Source organism: Chrysemys picta, chromosome 3 (genome assembly GCF_011386835.1).
Source record: "Chrysemys picta bellii isolate R12L10 chromosome 3, ASM1138683v2, whole genome shotgun sequence".
Lineage (NCBI taxonomy): Eukaryota > Metazoa > Chordata > Testudines > Emydidae > Chrysemys > Chrysemys picta.
The window spans coordinates 13055638-13074782 of NC_088793.1; the positions used below are offsets into that span (position 1 = coordinate 13055638).

Here is a 19145-nt window from a genome sequence, read left to right on the forward strand (position 1 = left end):
TTAGTCCTTCCCCGTTGTTTTCCATATTGTTAAATGAAACAATGTAGACGTACGCCACAGACTGGCCACAGACACTGTCTGTATGATGCCATGTTGACAAGCCAGAGGGGCTTCAAAACGGGTTGCGGAGAGTAACTGCAATACATGAGCAATACATGGCTCACATAATTGCACCTATGCTGCCCTCCTGGCAAGTACTGTTCTGGGGTGGTGCTGGGTGTTACCGGGTCTCACAGGGGCAAGCTCTGTAGCACTGAGCACTATGGAGACTCTGGGCTGCTCTGGGTTGTGGACAGACCATAGGCAGCCTGAGTAAAGCAACTATACGATTACTCTCACTCTAACATGGAAACCCCAGATAGTCCAGAATCAGGCAGCACAGAAGTTTCCTTTGTCCCATATCAGGGTTGGGCCATGTGCTCTGAGCCTGCAAGGTCATTAAATAGCTGCTATAGAAATTAGAGACACACATGTTCTGTTTACACCCTAATGTCTCCCTTGTGGCATCCTGAACTTACCCCTCTCCTGTTACAGCAACTCAGCCCAAAACTGCAGGTTCCAATCCATCTCCAACTGGGGTAACATGTATGGCCGCAGAAGCCCCCAACAAGTCTGCAAGCACTGGGGCTACTGATAAACTGGGTGAATCCTGCACAGAGAAAAAAGAGTCTTGATTTTCATTCACACATAAGTGTAAACAAGAGCTGTGATTGCAGCATGACGGGCATTTCTCATTAGCTCAATTTCCAGTTCACTGAGGGTATGTCTACACTACGAGAGTAGTTCGATTTTACTTAAATCGAATTTTTGGAATCGATATTGCAAAGTCGAACGTGTGTGTCCACACTAAGGACAGTAATTCGACTTTGTGAGTCCACACTAACGGGGAAAGTGTCGACATTGGAAGCGGTGCACTGTGGGCAGCTATCCCACAGTTCCCGCAGTCCCCGCTGCCCATTGGAATTCTGGGTCGAGCCGCCAATGCTTTCTGGGTAAAAAAATGTGTCGAGGGTGCTTTTGGGTAACTGTCGTCATCCGTCCATCACTCCCGCCCTCCCTCCCTGAAAGCGCCGGCGGGAAATCAGTTCACGCACTTTTCTAGTCAGTGACAGCGCGGACGCCACAGCACTGCGAGCATGGAGCCCGCTGCGACCATCGCTGCAGTTGTGGCCGTTGTCAACGCCTCGCAGCTTATCATCCACCTTTCCCAGAGGCAGATGCAGATAAATCAGGCGAGGAGGCTACGGCACCGCGGTGAGGGCCTGAAGTCTGAGAGTAGCACAGACCTGTCAAAAAGCACGGGACCCAGCGCCGAGGACATCACGGTGGCAATGGGTCATGTGGATGTTGTGGAACGGCGATTCTGGGCCCGGGAACCAAGCACGGACTGGTGGGACCGCATAGTGCTGCAGGTCTGGGATGAATCCCAGTGGCTGCGAAACTTTCGCATGCGGAAGGGGACTTTCCTTGAACTTTGTGAGTTGCTGTCCCCTGCCCTGAAGCGCAATGACACCCGGATGCGAGCAGCCCTGACTGTCCAGAAGCGAGTGGCCATAGCCCTCTGGAAGCTTGCAACGCAAGACAGCTACCGGTCAGTCGCGAGCCACTTTGGCGTGGGCAAATCTACCGTGGGGGTTGCTGTGATGCAAGTAGCCAAGGCAATCGTTGATGTACTGCTGTCAAAGGTAGTGACCCTGGGAAACGTGGAGGTGATCATAGATGGCTTCGCCGCGATGGGATTCCCAAACTGCGGTGGGGCTATAGATGGAACTCACATCCCTATCCTGGCACCGGAGCACCAGGCCAACCAGTACATCAACCGAAAGGGCTACTTTTCAATGGTGCTGCAAGCACTGGTGGACCATAGGGGACGTTTTACAAACATCAACGTCGGATGGCCGGGCAAGGTTCATGACGCTCGCGTTTTCAGGAACTCTGGTCTGTTTAGACGGCTGCAGGAAGGTATTTACTTCCCGGACCACAAAATAACTCTTGGGGATGTGGAGATGCCTATAGTCATCCTCAGGGACCCAGCCTACCCGCTAATGCCCTGGCTCATGAAGCCCTATACTGGCGCCCTGGACACTGAAAAAGAACTCTTCAACTACCGGCTGAGCAAGTGCAGAATGGTGGTGGAGTGTGCTTTTGGCCGTCTCAAGGGGAGATGGAGAAGCTTACTGACTCGCTGTGATCTCAGCGAAACCAATATCCCCTTTGTTATAGCAGCTTGCTGTGTGCTCCACAATCTCTGTGAGAGCAAGGGGGAGACCTTTATGGCGGGGTGGGAGGTTGAGGCAAATAGCCTGGCTTCTGATTACGCCCAGCCAGACAGCCGGGCGATTAGAAGAGCCCAGCGGGACGCGCTGTGCATCCGGGAGGCTTTGAAAGCTAGGTTCCTGAGTGAGCAGGGTAACCTGTGACTTTTAAGTTTGTGTACAGAGAAGCTGAACCTGCCCCCGTTTCTTTACCCAGTTAATGTTGACTATCCTCTCCAGTTACATACCCCCTTCACCCCCTTCCAACACACGTTTAGAAATAAAATCACTTCTACTTTGTTAATGAACACCGTTTTCTTTATTACTGTTTTCGCGGGAAGGTTTGAAAACTGGGACGCAGACTGTGGTGGGGAACGGGTGTAGTGTAGTGACGCAAATGATGCTTCTAAACTCCAGGAATGACAGGCTCCGCAGTGGTGGACTGGTTGTTTCAACGGAGCCTGTCACCCCTCCTGATCGGGACTGTGTGTATGTGGGGGCTATGTGACTTTGTGGCAGAGGGAGGACGGTTACAGATCCCCTGCTGCATGGCTCTGTGATCCAGGATAAGGACCGCTGCATAAGATCTGTAACTGCCCTCCCCCGCCACAAAGTCACAGAGCAACCCACCCCCCACCACAGAACATGAAAACCACCTCCCAGACTGACCAGGGTAACTAGTGACTGCACTGTGTATGTGCCCTGCTGCTGGACCTGCCCCCGCCTATGTACCCTGCTAAAGGTGACTGTCCTGTCCAATTACCAACCCCCTTCCCCCCTTCAGACAGACTCTCCTCCAAAAGAACATGATGGAAACAGTAATTAACAGAAACGTATTTTTTATTAGCAACTACACATGAAACTGGGGGGTGAAACTTGGACGGGGGCTTGTGTGAGGCGGGAAGGAAAGGACTTGTCAAATTTTGAGGAATGAGAGCCTTCTACTACTAGAGCAGTCTGCAGGGGTGGAGTGAGAGTTTGCACGGACTCTGCCGCCTCTCCTTCTTTGGACTTTGGGTGAGGGGGGTATGGGACTTGGTGGCGGTGGAGGGCGGTTACAGATAGACTGCAGCGGGGCTCTGTCCTCCTGCCTCCGTTCCTGCAGAACATCCACAAGGCGCCGGAGCGTGTCCGTTTGCTCCCTCATTAGTCCAAGCAGCGTTTGAGTCGCCTGCTGGTCTTCCTGCCGCCACCTCTCCTTCCGTTCCATGTTTGCTTGGTGCATTTGGGACAAGTTCTCCCTCCACTGGGTCTGCTGTGCTGCCTGGGCTCGGGAGCAGCCCATAAGTTCCGAGAACATGTCCTCCCGTGTCCTCTTCTTCCTATGCCTAATCTGCGCTAGCCTCTGGGAGTGTGATGCCAGGCTAGGTTGTGAGACAGTCGCAGATGTGGCTGTGGGAATGGGAAAAAGGGAGTAAATTCCTCAGAAAGATAAATGTAGTTGTGAACAAAGAACATAGTCTTTCTCTGTGAACAAGACCATGCACAGCACCTATCACATGCGCACTCAGGACAAGGTCGAATTCTCGGCCTTCGCATTCAGTGCCTGGGGTCTTGCACTGCAGATCTGAGAAGCGGGGCAGGACACCGGAATTTGTGTAGCAGGCAGACATGGTAAGCCGTAGACTTGTGGCTGCTTAAAACTTTAATAGTAGCACTGGCCTCCTTTCACATTGAAAGCAATGCCAGTCCCTGCTGCCAGCAATCCGGCAAGCAGGAACTCTGCCCCTGTCCCACCCCCTCGCGGCTGTCCCAGGGAAAGATCCCTGTATGCTGCCCCTCTCCCGCCTCCACCACGTGGCTGCAAACCGGCGGTTACAGTTCTGTAAAGGAACAGGCAAGCAGTCCCAATACTAACATTCCCCTACCTAATTCAAAGCAGGTCACCATGAGCGACATCACCCTGATGAGGATCTCAGACACTGATAAAGAAAGAATGCTTCGGGAAAGCCTCCAAAGACCAGGGCCGTATGCCGCCATGCTCTGCAGGGCAATGATCCCAGAGTACTTGATTGTCTCCTGGCGCGGAAACGTTTCATACCACGGAGGACCCAATAAGGCCGCTCTCCCCAGGAACCTGATGCAAAGGCTTTCCAATTACCTCCAGGAGAGCTTCCTCGAGATGTCCCAGGAGGATTTCTGCTCTATCCCCGGACATATAGACCGCATTTTACTGTAGCGGCACTGGCAGGGACTAAACAGTAGAGCGGCTTGGGCAGAACAATCATGCTAAACCGGACATTGTTAGATTTTTTTTCAATAGTTGCACTGCCCAGGACTGAAACGTTAAGCGCCTAGGGCAAACTAATCATGAGAAACCCATTGTTGTTATTCTTAATATTCCTGTTCTGTTAAAAATAAATGTTTAGATGTTTAAAACACTTACTGGCTGATCCTTCCCCAGATTCTGTGTCCAGGTTAACGGCTGGGGACGGTTGGTAGGGGATCTCTGTAAGGGTGATGAAGAGATCCTGGCTGTCGGGGAAATCAGCGTTGTAAGCGCTGTCGACTGCCTCATCCTCCTCATCTCCTTCCTCATCTTCCCCGTCCGCTAACATGTCAGAGGAACCGGCCGTGGATAATATCCCATCCTCAGAGTCCATGGTCAGTGGTGGGATAGTGGTGGCGGCCGCACCTAGGATGGAATGCAGTGCCTCGTAGAAACGGGATGTCTGGGGATGGGATCCGGAGCGTCCGTTTGCCTCTTTGGTCTTCTGGTAACCTTGTCTCAGCTCCTTGATTTTCACGCGGCACTGCGTTGCATCCCAGCTGTATCCTCTCTCTGCCATGGCTTTAGAGATCTTCTGGTAGATCTTTGCATTCCGTCTTTTGGAGCGCAGCTCGGAAAGCACGGACTCATCGCCCCACACAGCGATCAGATCCAAGACTTCCCGATCAGTCCATGCTGGGGCCCTCTTTCTATTCTGAGATTGCACGGCCATCTCTGCTGGAGAGCTCTGCATCGTTGCCAGTGCTGCTGAGCTCGCCACGATGTCCAAACAGGAAATGAGATTCAAACTGGCCAGACAGGAAAAGGAATTCAAATTTTCCCGGGGCTTTTCCTGTGTGGCTGGTCAGAGCATCCGAGCTCGGACTGCTGTCCAGAGCGTCAACAGAGCGGTGCACTGTGGGATAGCTCCCGGAGCTATTAGCGTCGATTTCCATCCACACCTAGCCTAATTCGACATGGCCATGTCGAATTTAGCGCTACTCCCCTCGTTGAGGAGGAGTACAGAAGTCGAATTTAAGAGACCTCTATGTCGAACTAAATAGCTTCGCAGTGTGGACAGGTGCAGGGTTAATTCGATGTAACGGCGCTAACTTCGACATAAACGCCTAGTGTAGACCAGGCCTTAGACAAGTCCAAGTCAACCCAATTATATTCCTGTGCCCCTTTCACTAGATCTTTGATAATATATCAAATGTGGTTGCTGCAGTGGTTTTGACTCTTTCTGATTCCAAACACTGATGTACTAGGCAGTATCTAAATGCTGATTGGCTGAGCAGGGTTGAACCAGCTCAGCACTGGGTTGGGTGGCTGGTACTTTTAGAAAGAGAAGGGTTTAAACAAGTCCCTGCAGTCAGAACGCCTGATTGTCAATGAGACTCGGCACAGACATTCTTGTGAAGACTCAGCACTTGGCAATACTGACTCAATAACCAATTGCCAAGCTTAGACATTCCAGACAGGCTTGTCTTTATGAGAATTTGGCCCAAATCTCCTTTAGGATATTAATATTAGACTATTTTAAATTAGATTTAAGCTGTACTTTCCTTAAAGTATCCACTGTGACATTCCCCAGGGTACAATCTGGACCAGTGAACAGCCGTATTCCCTCAGGTCTCCAACCTGCAGTGCCTCCTACACTGCTCCGCTGTGAAAGCAACCACTTCCGGTCCTGCTCATGCACAGCCCCTAGCATGGAAAGTCACTCCCAGCTGAATTAGAGGAAAACTTCCAGCAAGACACTCCTGAATTACCCTGCAGAGCAACACCAGCCAATTCCCAGTGCCAGCCTCGTCCCCCAGAAATGTACATCTTGCACTGTTCAGTACCCTCCTGCACAATACAAGCTCATAGGAAGTCTGTCATTTCATCAGAGGAAAAGGATATGCACAGACCCTGTTATCTCAAGTGAAGGTTACCAAACACTTCAATCCAAACCCTTTAATCCCCTAGACTAGGGGTGGGCACACTACGGCCGATGGGCCTGCCGTGGCCCCGCACTGCTCCCGGAAGCATCTGACACCACCTTCCTGTGGCTCCTGGGGGTTGGGAAGGCAGCTCCCATTGTCTGGGAACAGGGAACCGTGGCCAATGAAAGCTTCATGGGAGGTACCCGCAGGGAGGGCAGCGCGCGGAGCCCTCTGCCCCCCCCCTTCCCCAAGGGGCTGCAGGGACATGGTGCTGGCCGCTTCCAGGAGCGGTGTGGGGCCAGGTCAGGGATGAAGCCTGCCTTCGCCCCGCTCTGCGCCACTGACACCCTGGAGCCGCTCAAGGTAAGTGGCGCTGGGCTAGAGCCCACACCCCAAACCACTCCTGCACCCCTTACCCCAACCCTCTGTCCTGAGCCCCCTGCCGTACTCGCACCCCTCCTGCACCCCAACCCCCTGCTATGGGCCCCAACACCCTGTTCTGAGTCCCCTCCTGCACTCTGCACTCCCTGCACCCAACCCCCAGCCCTGAGCCCTCTCCTGAACCCCTCATCCCTCCTGCACCCCAAACCCTTGCCCTGAACCCCTTCCTGCAAACTGCACCCCCTCCCACACTCCACGTTCCCTCTCTTACCCCACCCCCTACCCCAGTCCTACATTCATGACCCTGCATGAAATTTCCCCACCCAGATATAGCCCTCGGGCCAAAAAGTTTGCCCATCCCTGCCCTAGACCAAAGAATATTTGCATTGGTTTAGGCCAGAGGAAGAAAACACAAGCTGAAAATGTCGAGTCTCTTTAATCTCTCCTCATACAGAAGCTGTTCCATACCCCTAATCAGTTCAGTTGCCATTCTCTGTAACTTTTCCAATACTAATATATCTTTTTTGAGATGGGGTAACCAGATCTGCACACAGCTTTCAAGGTGTGGGTGTACCATGGATTTATATAGAGGCATCATGATATTTTCTGTCTCATTATCTATCCCATTCCTAAAGGTTCCTAACATTAGTTTTTTTGAGTGCCGCTACAGATTGAGTGGATGTTTTCAGAGAATTTTCCAGAATGACTGCAAGATCTCTTTCTTGAGTGGTAACAGCTAATTTAGACCCCATCATTTTATTTGTATAGTTGGGATTATGTTTTCCAATGTGCATTACTTTGCATTTATCAACAGTGAATTTCATCTGCCATTTTGTTGCCCAGTCACCCAATTTTATGAGATTCCTTTGTAACTCTTCGCATTCTGCTTTGGACTTCATTATCTTTTAGTAATTTTGTATCATCGACAGAATTTGCCCCCTCATTGTTTACCTCTTTTTTCCAGATCACTTATTAATATTTTGAACAATACAGGTCCCAGTACAGACCCCTGGGGAAAACGACTATTCACCTCTCTCCATTCTGAAAACTGACCATTTAACCCTACCATTTGTTTCCTATCTTTTAACCAGTTACCGATCCATGAGAGGACATTGTGACAGGTTCAGTCACAGAGACCCCATTGTCACTGTCACCTGACGTGCTGGAATTACTTCTGAGCCCATTTTCCCGTCCAGCTTGGGACTCCAGAACCCTGCCTTGTTGAGCCAGACACGCTAGCCTGCTGCAACACAGACCCAGGTCTGGTCCATGCCCCCAGAGCTGCAGATTTTAACCAAAAACTGCTCAGCAGGTCACCTATCTCCAGCATCCTGACACCCAGTTCCCAATGGGATCCAAACCCCAAATAAATCTGTTTTACTCTGTATAAAGCTTATACAGGGTAAACTCATAAATTGTCAGTCCTCTATAACACTGATAGAGAAACATGCACAGCTGTTTGCTCCCCCAGTTATTAATCACTTACTCTGGGTATATTAATAAACAAAAGTGATTTTATTAAGTATAAAAAGTAGGATTTAAGTGATTTCAAGTAATAACAGACAGAACAAAATAAGTTACCAAGAAAAATAAAACAAAAACACGCAAGTCTAAGACTAATACATTAAGATACTGATTACTGGTAAAATCTCACCCTCAGAGATGTTCCAATAAGATTTTTTCACAGATTAGACTCCTTCCTAGTCTGGGCCCAATCCTTTCCCCTGGTACAGACCTTGTTAGTGCCAGCAGGCATCTTAGGTGAAAAGCAGGGGCTTTCTCATGACTGGGACATCCTTTGTTCTGTTCCACCCCCTTTTATATCTTTGGCACAAGGTGGGAATCTTTTGTCTCTCTGGGTTCCCACCCCGCCTTCTAAATGAAAAAGCAACAGGTTTAAGATGGATTCCATTATCATGTGACATGGTCACATGTCCTGTGAGACCCCAGCCTTCATTTTTCCAGGGCTGGCCTCCACGTACCCAGGAAGATTTGCAAGTAAACAGAGCCATTCACAACCAATTGTCCTAGTCAATGGGATCCATCAAGATTCCAAGCCATCATTAATGGCCAACACTTTGAATAATTAAAATAGGACTTCAGATTAATACTTCATATTTCTAGCTTCAGATACAAGAAAGATACATTCATACAAATAGGATGAACACACTCAGTAGATTATAAGCTTTGTAATGATACCTTACAAGAGACCTTTTGCATAAAGCATATTCCAGTTACATTATATTCACAGTTATAAACATATTTTCATAAAACATATGGAGTGATACATCATAGACGTACCCTCTTATCTCATGAATGCTTATTTTGCTATAGAACCTTTGGTGAGGGACCTGGTCAAAGGCTTTCTGAAAGTCTAAGTACAGTATATCCACTGGATCACCCTTGTCCACATGTTTGTTGACCCCCTCAAAGAATGCTGGTAGATTGGTGAGGCATGATTTCCCTTTGCAAAAACCATTTTGACTCTTCCCCAACTCATTGTGTTCATCTATGTGTCTGATAATTCTGTTCTTTACTATAATTTCAACCAATTTGCCTCGTACTGAAGTACCTTTGTGACCATCTAGTCTGAAGGAACTTCCCCAAAATATTTCTTATAGTATATCTTTTAGGGGAAAAAAAATCCAATCCTTCTTGATTAAAAACTGTCGGGGATGGAGAATACATTAGAACATTGTTCCAATTGTTAATTACTTTCACAGTTAACAATTTACATCTTGTGTTCAGTCTGAATATGTTTAGCTTCAACATCCAATCATTGGATCACAAAATACCTTTATTTATTAGATTGAAGAGCCCATTATTAAATATTTGTTCATCGCACACATACTTATAAATTGTGATCAAGTCACCCCTTAATGTTCTCTTTATTAAGCTAAAGAGATTGAACTTTCTGAGTATATCACTATAAATCATGTTTTCTAATCCTTTAATAATTCCTGTGGCTCTTCTCTCAACCCTCTCCAACTGATCAACATTCTTCCTGAAGTGTCGACACCAGAACTGGACACAGTATTCTAGAAGTGGTCACATCTGGAAGTGCGGAATACAAAGGTAAAATAATCTATCTACTCCTACTCAAGATTTCCCTCTTTCTGCATCCAAGTTATGTATTAACCTTTTTAGCAATTTTCAGCTGATTATCCATCCATAACCACCAAATCTTTTCTCAGAGGCACTGCTTCCCAGGATGGAGTCCCTCATCTTATAACTGTGGCCAACCTTCTTTGTTCCTAGATTCATACATTTAGATTTAGCTGTATGATTGTTAACTTGTTTCCAACTTACCAAGTGATCCAAATCTCTCTGTATGAGTGACCTGTCCCTTTATTTTTGTCACCTGCTGTTGTGATGATTTTATGGGTTTGTTCGGGTCCTTTATACAAAGTTTAACTAGTGTGGTGGCAAGAACCAATCCCTGTAAAACTCCACTAGGTAGAACATTGGTGATATTATTACAGGTCACAGCTCATAGAATCATAGAATCACAGGCTTGGAAGGGACCTCAGGAGGTCATCTAGTCCAACCTCCTCCTCAAAGCTGCATCAACACCAACGAAATCATCCCAGCCAGGGCTTTGTCAAGTCTAGCCTTAAAAACCTCTAAGGAAGCAGATTCCACCACCTCCCTAGGTAACCCATTCCAGTGCTTCACCACCCTCCTAGTGAAAAAGTTTTTTTCTAATATCCAACCTAAACCTCTCCCACTGCAACTTGAGACCATTACTCCTTGTTTTGTCATCTGCCACCACTGAGAACAGTCTAGATCCATCCTCTTTGGAACCCCCTTTCAGGTAGTTTAAAGCATCTATCAAATCCCCCTTCATTCTTCTCTTCTGCAGACTAAACAATCCCAGTTCCCTCAGTCTCTCCACATAAGTCATGTGTTCCAGCCCCCTAATCATTTTTGTTGCCCTCCGCTGGACTCTTTCCAATTTTTCCACGTCCTTCTTTTAGTGTGGGGCCCAAAACTGGACACATTACTCCTGATGAGGCCTCACCAATGTCGAACAGAGGGGAATGATCACGTCCCTCGATCTGCTGGCAATGCCCCTACTTATACAGCCCAAAATGCCATTATCCTTCTTGGCAACAAGGGCACACTGTCGACTCATAACCTCTGTATCCTATCCCTACCCTCCAGCGTATCTACCACTCCTCCCAGTTTAGTCTCACCTGCAAACTTGCTGAGAGTGCAGTCCACGCCATTCTCAGAACATTAATGAAGATATTGAACAAAACCGGCCCCAGGACCGACCCTTGGGGCCCTCCGCTTGATACTGGCTGCCAACTAGACATGGAGCCATTGATTACTATCCATGGAGCCCGACGATCTAGCCAGCTTTCTGTCCACCTTATAATCCATTCATCCAGCCTATACTTCTTTAACTTGCTGGCAAGAATACTGTGGGAGACCATATCAAAAGCTTTGCTAAAGTCAAGGAATAACACATCCACTGCTTTCCCCTCATACGCAGACCCAGTTATCTCATCATAGAAGGCAATTAGGTGAGTCAGGCATGACTTGCCCTTGTTGAATCCATGCTGGCTGTTTCTGATCACTTTCCTCTCCTCTAAGTGCTTCAGAATTGATTCCCTGAGGACCTGCTCCATGATTTTTCCAGGGATTGAGGTGAAGCTGACTGGCCTGTAGTTCCCTGGATCCTCCTTCTTCCCTTTTTAAAAGATGGGCACTACATTGGCCTTTTTCCAGTCATCCGGGACATCTCTCGATCACCATGACTTTTCAAAGCTAATTGCCAGTGGCTCTGCAATCACATCCGCCAACTTCTTTAGCACCCTCCGATGCAGCGCATCCGGCCTCATGGATTTGTGCTCATCCAGCTTTTCTAAATAGTCCCAAATCTAAATGGCCAAATCTAAATGGATCTTAATAGGAACATTTAAAGGCGCCTTTCTCACCCCATGACTATTCTCCAGTCAAATGTCAAGTCTGCTGAAAACCATAGAACTCTTTAGAAAAAAATAGAAGCTGGAAAAATTATGATACAAAGTTTTAGGAAACCTTAGTACAGACTCACAAATATCCTTCTATATTCTCCCTTCATTTCATTAAAATCTTACCTGGAGAGCTTTGCAGCACCAGGAAAAAGAGAGCAAAGAGCAGGTAGAGAATCTTCATGGCTGAAGTTTGGCTGAGAACTTAACGTCACTGGGGAGAAGAGACTTCACGATGGACAGGAGATGGAGAGTCTCTATTTATTGGCTACCGGGGATTGTGAAATGCTGATCTGTTGAAAACTTTTTTGATGCATGTCACATTTACTAAGTTTGTGCTGCAATCTCTTTATAAGTATCATTATAATTATAAGCATAGTTATAATTTGTACAGCGTCATAAACATTCCTGGAGAATTTCAGGGAAACTCAGTAGTCAAGTTCCTGCCTTCCCATCTACTGCCTGACCGAAAGCCCTCTTAAAAAATGGAAAGCCTCCCATTAAATTGAAATGAGGGTCCTTTTGCAGAGAAGTATTTCAGAATACAGCTGCACCTTGGAAGCACTGGCAGTAGGGTGTGTGCATTTGTATATTTATTTCGTACAATATTTAAGAAATATTTTACTGGTATTTAGGGACATTTCCTAATTTCATGCATCAAAACCCATTACAAAGAGTTTAAACATTGTTTTTAAAATGAGAAATAAAGTGAATAACATTATAAATACTGTGTGCCAGGAATCTAGGGTGGTTTTTTTCTGTATATCTTTCAGGACAGAGAGAACAAGAAGTGATTGGGCTTAAACTGCAACCAGGGAAACGTAAGAACATTTCTAAGGGTTCTACAGAGCTGTATGACACCTCAAAGTTCCCTGGAGGATTCATTCTAACCACCCGCAAAGCTTCACAGACCCCTTCACAGACTCCCTCCCATTCACCTTCTTCCTCTTTCTCCCCATTTCCTCCCATTTGGAAGTGCCAAATAGAAAAGTTGAGGGGAGTGAATGAAGAATGAGAATCCATGGTGAGGAGGACATTCACAGAGCAATGAGGAGCTGTGACAGGAGAGTGAGCTGTCCCTCTCATCTCCCAGGAATTGTTCTATATTTCATCTGTCTCTCTGTTGTTGGAAGGTGCTGGTCTTCTCACCTGCTACTTTCTCCACAGAGAAAACTCACGGGGCACTGGATGTTTCTCTGCCGAGGGGGGACACAAAGAGCGGGCACATCGCCCTGACGGTCACGTCACTCCTATTATTTCCCTGCTATGTTCTTGCCATACGCACAGAGAAGTTAGATAAAAACAGCAATACGCTTTCAGGTAGGTAGCTGGTAGAGCCACAATTGATAATTGCTTTATTTTCTCCTCTATCATTAATAAATATACTGTGGTTAAGGGTATGAACTGTATGCTACTATTTGAGTTTTAAAGATGGTATTTGCTTCTATTGATCTAGACAAACTTTGGGCAAAATTAAGAAGGATGGGTATCGATCTAACACTTCTGAACATTTTGGAGGCTCTGCATCAGAGTGCTGTGGGTCAGGTAAAGGCAATGGAGAATGTTTTCCCAGTGGCTTGGGGAGAACACCAGGGAGGCCTTCTAGCACCTCTTGTTATTAATGTATATATTAATGATGCTATGGATGTTTTAAAGAAAAATACATTTTTTCCAACACACATTAAAGGTAGATTTATCTCGGTGTTACTATATGCTGATGATGTGGTTGTTTTATCGCAAACTCGAAGAGGCCTCTTATTTTAACTCGCAAAAGACCTGGTTCTCATTTGTAATGAGACCAAGTCATGATTTCTGGGAAGAACACTCCGCAAATTGAGTGGAAAAGAGATGGCCACCCTGTAGAACAAATCTCTGCTTTGACTTATTTAGGGATAAAGTTTCATGATTCAGACAGCTGTTCCCCTTAACATAAAGACTTAAAACAAAAGGACCTTAGCTCTGCTCAAGGGGTGCTGTGTTTTACCTGCTCATATGGTGGGAGCAGAGTGGCCCCAGGACTAAGAATTTTTAATACTAAAATAATATTTCAGATGATCTAGGAGTATGACTACACCGTAAACAAAAAACCTTCAGCTGGTCTATGCCAGCTGACTCAGGCTCGTGGGGTTCGTTCTGTTGTGGTTTCACTGCTGTGTAGACTTCTGGGTCCGGCTGCAGACCGAGCTTTGGGACCGTCCCACCTCACAGAGACCTAGAGCCCAGGCTGCAGCCCCGGCACACACAGCCCCACAGCCTGAGGCCACCTCGGTGTCTTTTTACTGTTTAGACATACCCTGTGAGGTCACATTTGGATTAGGGGTCAAATTTCCGCCTTAGAGATCAGATATAAGCTTCTTTATTACAAACGAATGCCTCGGTATACTTCATTAATTATCACTTATATAGTACACCAAAGCATTTGTTTATACTAAGGAAGCTGATACACTCTGTTGATATGTTGTGAAACCAATGGAAAGTGAAAACCTGTAAAGTGAAGCCCACTGAAATCTCATAAGAGCTATATGGCCATTTTGCCTGATGAGCCATTGGATTGGCATTTCTGAAGAGATCTCATAACATACACAGCCATCCTTCTAACTCTCAGATGAAGTGTAGAGAATAACTACGTATGGGTTCAGAGAGAGGAGAGCTGTTCTGTTTTACTGTGCCATTAATTTTTATCAGTATTATTAGTGGGGAACCGAGCAACATGAATTAAATGATTTTATGTTGCAGCATGATGAGCTATGATAATCGAATCTATCTATCTATCTATCTATCTATCTATCTATCTATCTATCTATCTATCTATCTATCTGTTTTCTCTTTAAAATTCACCAATCCCTACCAGATCCCACTAGACATCTACCCCATCAGTGATGATGCCTTGTTTACAATTACATTTTGAGACCTATCAGTTAGCCATCTTTTAATCCATGTAATGTGTGCCAGATTAATTTTATATAATTCAGTTTTTTAAATCCAAATACCAAGTTAAATGTCCTACAGAAGACTAAGTATATTATATCAACAAACTTATCTTCATGAGCCAAACTGGTATTCTCATTAAAAATATATATTGTTAGTTTGACAGGATCTCTTTTCCATAAACCCATGTTGATTGGCATTAATTCTGTTACCTGCCTTTAATTCTGTATTAATCCTGTCTCTATCAACTACTCCATTACCTTTTATGTGATTGATGTCAGACTGACAAGCCTATAATAACCCAGGGCTTCCCGTTCATCCATATTAAGTACTGACACAAAAGAAGCTTTCTACCAGTCTTCTTCAACTTCCCCAGTGTTCAAGACTTATTGAAAACCAACATTAATGGTGCAGCCAGCTTCTCAGCCAACTCCTTTAAAATACACAACTTTCTCCAAAATGCCTTCAGTACTCTTTCTAGTGACATCACCTGGGTAATGAAACTTCCCCAAACTACAGGGCTCTGTTGTAGAAACCTCCAGATAGATTTTAATTTTCTCTATAGTTTCTAAAGTGTACATTATGCTGCCACATCAAGTCTCTGCTTGATCTTGTCTATCTGCTATGGACTTCTAGGTATAAAGCAAATAACATAGAAGAAAGTGATAAAAGGTGAAGTTACTTCACAAGTGAGTGAGAGTTTGTGGTTAGCTCCTCTAGCAACTGTTGCTGTTACTCAATCTAACACCTCTGTGAGCCACAGATGCAGCATCTGCTATTAGACATGTTTTAAGGGCTTAGTCCTAAATTCTGCAAAGGATTCTTGCTCGTCCCTGGACATATATGACACTATTAAAAATAATAGTAACTTGGAATCAAACTCTATATGTATGTGTGTGTGTATTACTTGTGCAATTTTTTCATACAGTATTTATTAATATTCTTAGTGTATGCTTTTTATTTTTCCTATTTTTATGCATCCATCCCATTACAGAGATATTTCAAATCCTTGAAAAATCACAGAATAACCTTCATAATATGGAGGATACAGTGAGCCAGGAATATATGTGTGTGGGTGGTGGCATCATGTGGTGTATAGGAATTGTGATCTTTCCCGTGGGCCTCCATGTCTTTTATTGATGTAGCCATCAAAATTTTTGGAGCAGAACCCTCCATGGGAAGCCAGACCTAGTATTTTTGAACCCAGTAATACACACAGTTCTGTGGAAGCAGCGGGGCCTGCCTGGTTTTCCTGTAGTCTTAGTGCATCGTAGAGAGCAAGGGCACAAGAGATCCCTCTAAAATGACTTTGACAGTCTTTGCCATGACAAAGCCGGGATCTGAACATGACTATAGATGATGGAGCTCCCCGCAAGTCAGCAGAGCTGGCTCCATCAGAGCTCAGTCTTCATGTAGGATTGGGCCCTGTCCTTCCCCCTGAAGATCCATCAGTATCTCTGTGGATTGGGAGGGCAGCAGCTTCCATTGGCAGCCCACTGAAGAGTGGAGTTGGGGGAACCTGGAGGCCTGAAGACAGAAGGGAGGGAGAGGCCATTGGGGCCCCTCTGAAAACGCCCCTGAGGTGTGAGGCAGGGGAGATTTGAGGTCTGTGGATTGGGAGTTAGAGGAACATGAGGGGGGTTGAAGGATAAGAAGGAGGGGGTGGGATGAGGAGGAATGGGACATGTGGTGGGATCAGGAGGGTCAGAAGCACATGGTGTGGAAACTAGAGGGGATAGAGTTATATGGGGGGATCCAGTAAACTGGGACTTGTGGGGTGGGGCTGGGGGGACTCAGAGGCACACGGAAGGGATTGTGGGGTTTGGATCGACTGGCAGCAGACACCTCAGTGTGTTGAGAATGCTGCAGAACCTTCTGTGGGGTGGAGTAGGGAGCCATTGTCTGAGTCATCCAGTAGTTTGAGTGGAGTGAGGATGTGAGTGCTGGGGATTTAGGGGGTGCCAAACTTAGATGAGCCCTGGTTTGGGGAATATACTGGGGAGCCACGGCTTTGAAGTGTGTGTGTGTGTGTGTGTGTGTGTGTAGGGAGGATTTTTCTGAAGAGGGAAATAGGAGCCAGGCATTAGAATTCGGAGACCTTGTATTGATGGAAGCTGTTTGCATAAGGACTAGGTCTGTGCCATTTCCTGCCCAGGCATAGAAAAGAGAGGGGGAATAGGAGGTGGTGAAGGGGATGGACCTGGTGGGTTTACTGGAAAGGAGGATACTTCCTCTGAAAACATGGAAACCCCATATTTCCCCTGAGCCTGGCAATAGGAGAACCTGTTGCAGAGTGTCTGGCATTGGAAAGGAGATCTGGGTGCTGTAGAGTTCCCAGGTGGGGTTACGTAAAGGCTTTTTTTGGAGGCAGTATGTCCCAGGTGTTGAGGGGGTGGAAAAGGGCAGAGCTAGGATGTAGCCACTGTAGGGAGAGTGGGGCCCTCAGAGCTGTATAGATACCAGTGTGGAAGAGAAGGGGGAGGGCTGTGTAGGTGAGGTGCTGACAGCGAAGCAATGAGCAATACAGAGGGGGCATACAGTGCAGAGGGCCCAGCGCAGACACCCCTTGGTGTTTTCCTTTAGTTCTTCATTATAATAATAGGATTAGAACTCTGGCTGCCATGTGTGGTGTACGGAAAACTGTGTTAAAAGTACAAACTAACGCTTCAAGTTTGGAAGGGGTATCCTAGCCCTGCTTGCAGGCTATGGGGCTCTGAGGGATCTCTAAAATCTGCGCTGTTGGCAGTCTGTCTTCAGAGAAAAAGCCTAAAGTAAGGTGGAGTGAGTTGAGCCTCTCTGTTTTAAGTAGCAGCCTGCTTTGTCTCTATCTGTTTTGGAGTTCTTTTGTGTTATTGTTCTGAATTCTAAGAAGTAGCGTTACATTGCAACCTTCCAGCAAAATAATTTTGTTTTATCTCTTTTCCATTTGTATGCCAAGAAAATAATAACATGGAACAATGAGATGGGGTTATAAATAAAGCTGTGAGAGAACCCGCTTCTCTTAAAAACAACAAACAAAATGGATTAGTAGCAGTGGTATGAAATAAATACTGATCTATCCATGTGAGCATGTAGAAATACAAACAATTGCATTGACCACAGTGGCCCAATCACTCATGTGTGGATTTAACATTCAATAGAGATTAATGTTTTTATTTTTTAATGTCATTTCCTTTAAAAATGGATTTCCAATGAGAAGGACAATAGCAGGCCTCCCACCCCTTCCACCATGGCAAATGTGCACTTGTTAGTTTTGTTTTTTCACAACAACTAGATTTTATTATAAGTGGGGAAATCAGCCTCTTGCTGGGTGATCAAAGTCTCCTGTTTGGATTTCTCCAGATCACAAGGTTCTTCGCATCACCAGTAATGGTGTTTCCAACCTAGTTTCAATAGAAAATTTCTGACCATCTCTAATAAGCACCTTTTCCCCAGTAGAACTGTGCCCCCACTATAGGGTTACACTGCTTTACTTTATGGTAATTAGAGCAGCTTTACTCTAGCAGTACAATGTTTCTGTGCAGACCCTAAGATTTAAGGGGACCCCCCCCCCCAACAATCATGGTTCTTTTGACTCTACATGATCACAGGTGTGTTGTCTCAGGTGTTTAGTTTGATATGTATCCAAAATCTGATTTTATGTGCTCTATTCCTAGTTACTTATCTAAATACAAAAGTTGCACCATTTTAACTATAGTGCTATTGATATGCAGGTACATCCCATCCCACAACATCCCTGTAAGGGTGGGAAGCAAAGTACCTGCTCTTCTAGTTAAGCCTGAGGAATTATAGACCAGTCAGATGAACTTCAATACCTGGAATGATACTGAACCAAACGATTAAACTATCAGTTAGAAGGAACCTAGAGGAAACAGGGTTATAAGGAATAGCCAGCATGGATTTGTCAACAATAAATTATGCCAAACCAACTCTATAACAGCGGTTACTGCCATAATGGATTAGGGGAAGCAGTAGATATGATTTATATTGATTTTAGTAAGATTTTTGACAGTCTAGCAAAAGATACTCATGGGCAAACTAGGGAAATATGGTCTAGATGAAATTACTATATGGTGGGGGCACAGATGGTTGAACAACCATACTCAAAGAATACATTTGCTCTCAAACTGGGAGGGCAAATTTAGTGGGGTCCCACAGGGGTGAGTCCTTGGTCAGGTATTATTCATTAATTCCTTTAATGACTTGGATAATGGAGTAGAGAGTATGCTTATAAAATTTGCACATGACACCAAATTCAGAGTGGTTGCAAGCACTTTGGAGCATGGGATTAAAATATAAAAGGGCCTTGCTAAAATGAAGAATTGCTCTTAAAAAAATATAATGGAATTCAATAAAGTACTTCACTTAGGAAGGCAAAATTAAATGCACAACTGTAAAATGGGGAATAACTGGCTAGGTGGTTGTACTGCTGAAAAGGATCTAGGGGCTATAGTGGATTACAACT

The 19145-nt window shown here is 45.7% G+C and overlaps 1 protein-coding gene across 1 annotated transcript; it reads right to left on the reverse strand.

The window, feature by feature from the left end:
* Nucleotides 1-2667: 2667 nt before the first annotated feature.
* LOC135982154 (uncharacterized) lies at nucleotides 2668-5653 on the reverse strand. The gene is made up of 2 exons (XM_065587487.1): nucleotides 4642-5653; nucleotides 2668-3647 (listed from the first exon to the last, which is right to left on the reverse strand). Exons 1-2 carry the CDS (start codon nucleotides 5216-5218, stop codon nucleotides 3172-3174), a joined length of 1053 nt encoding a protein of 350 aa, XP_065443559.1. The 5' UTR covers nucleotides 5219-5653; the 3' UTR covers nucleotides 2668-3171.
* Nucleotides 5654-19145: the final 13492 nt, after the last annotated feature.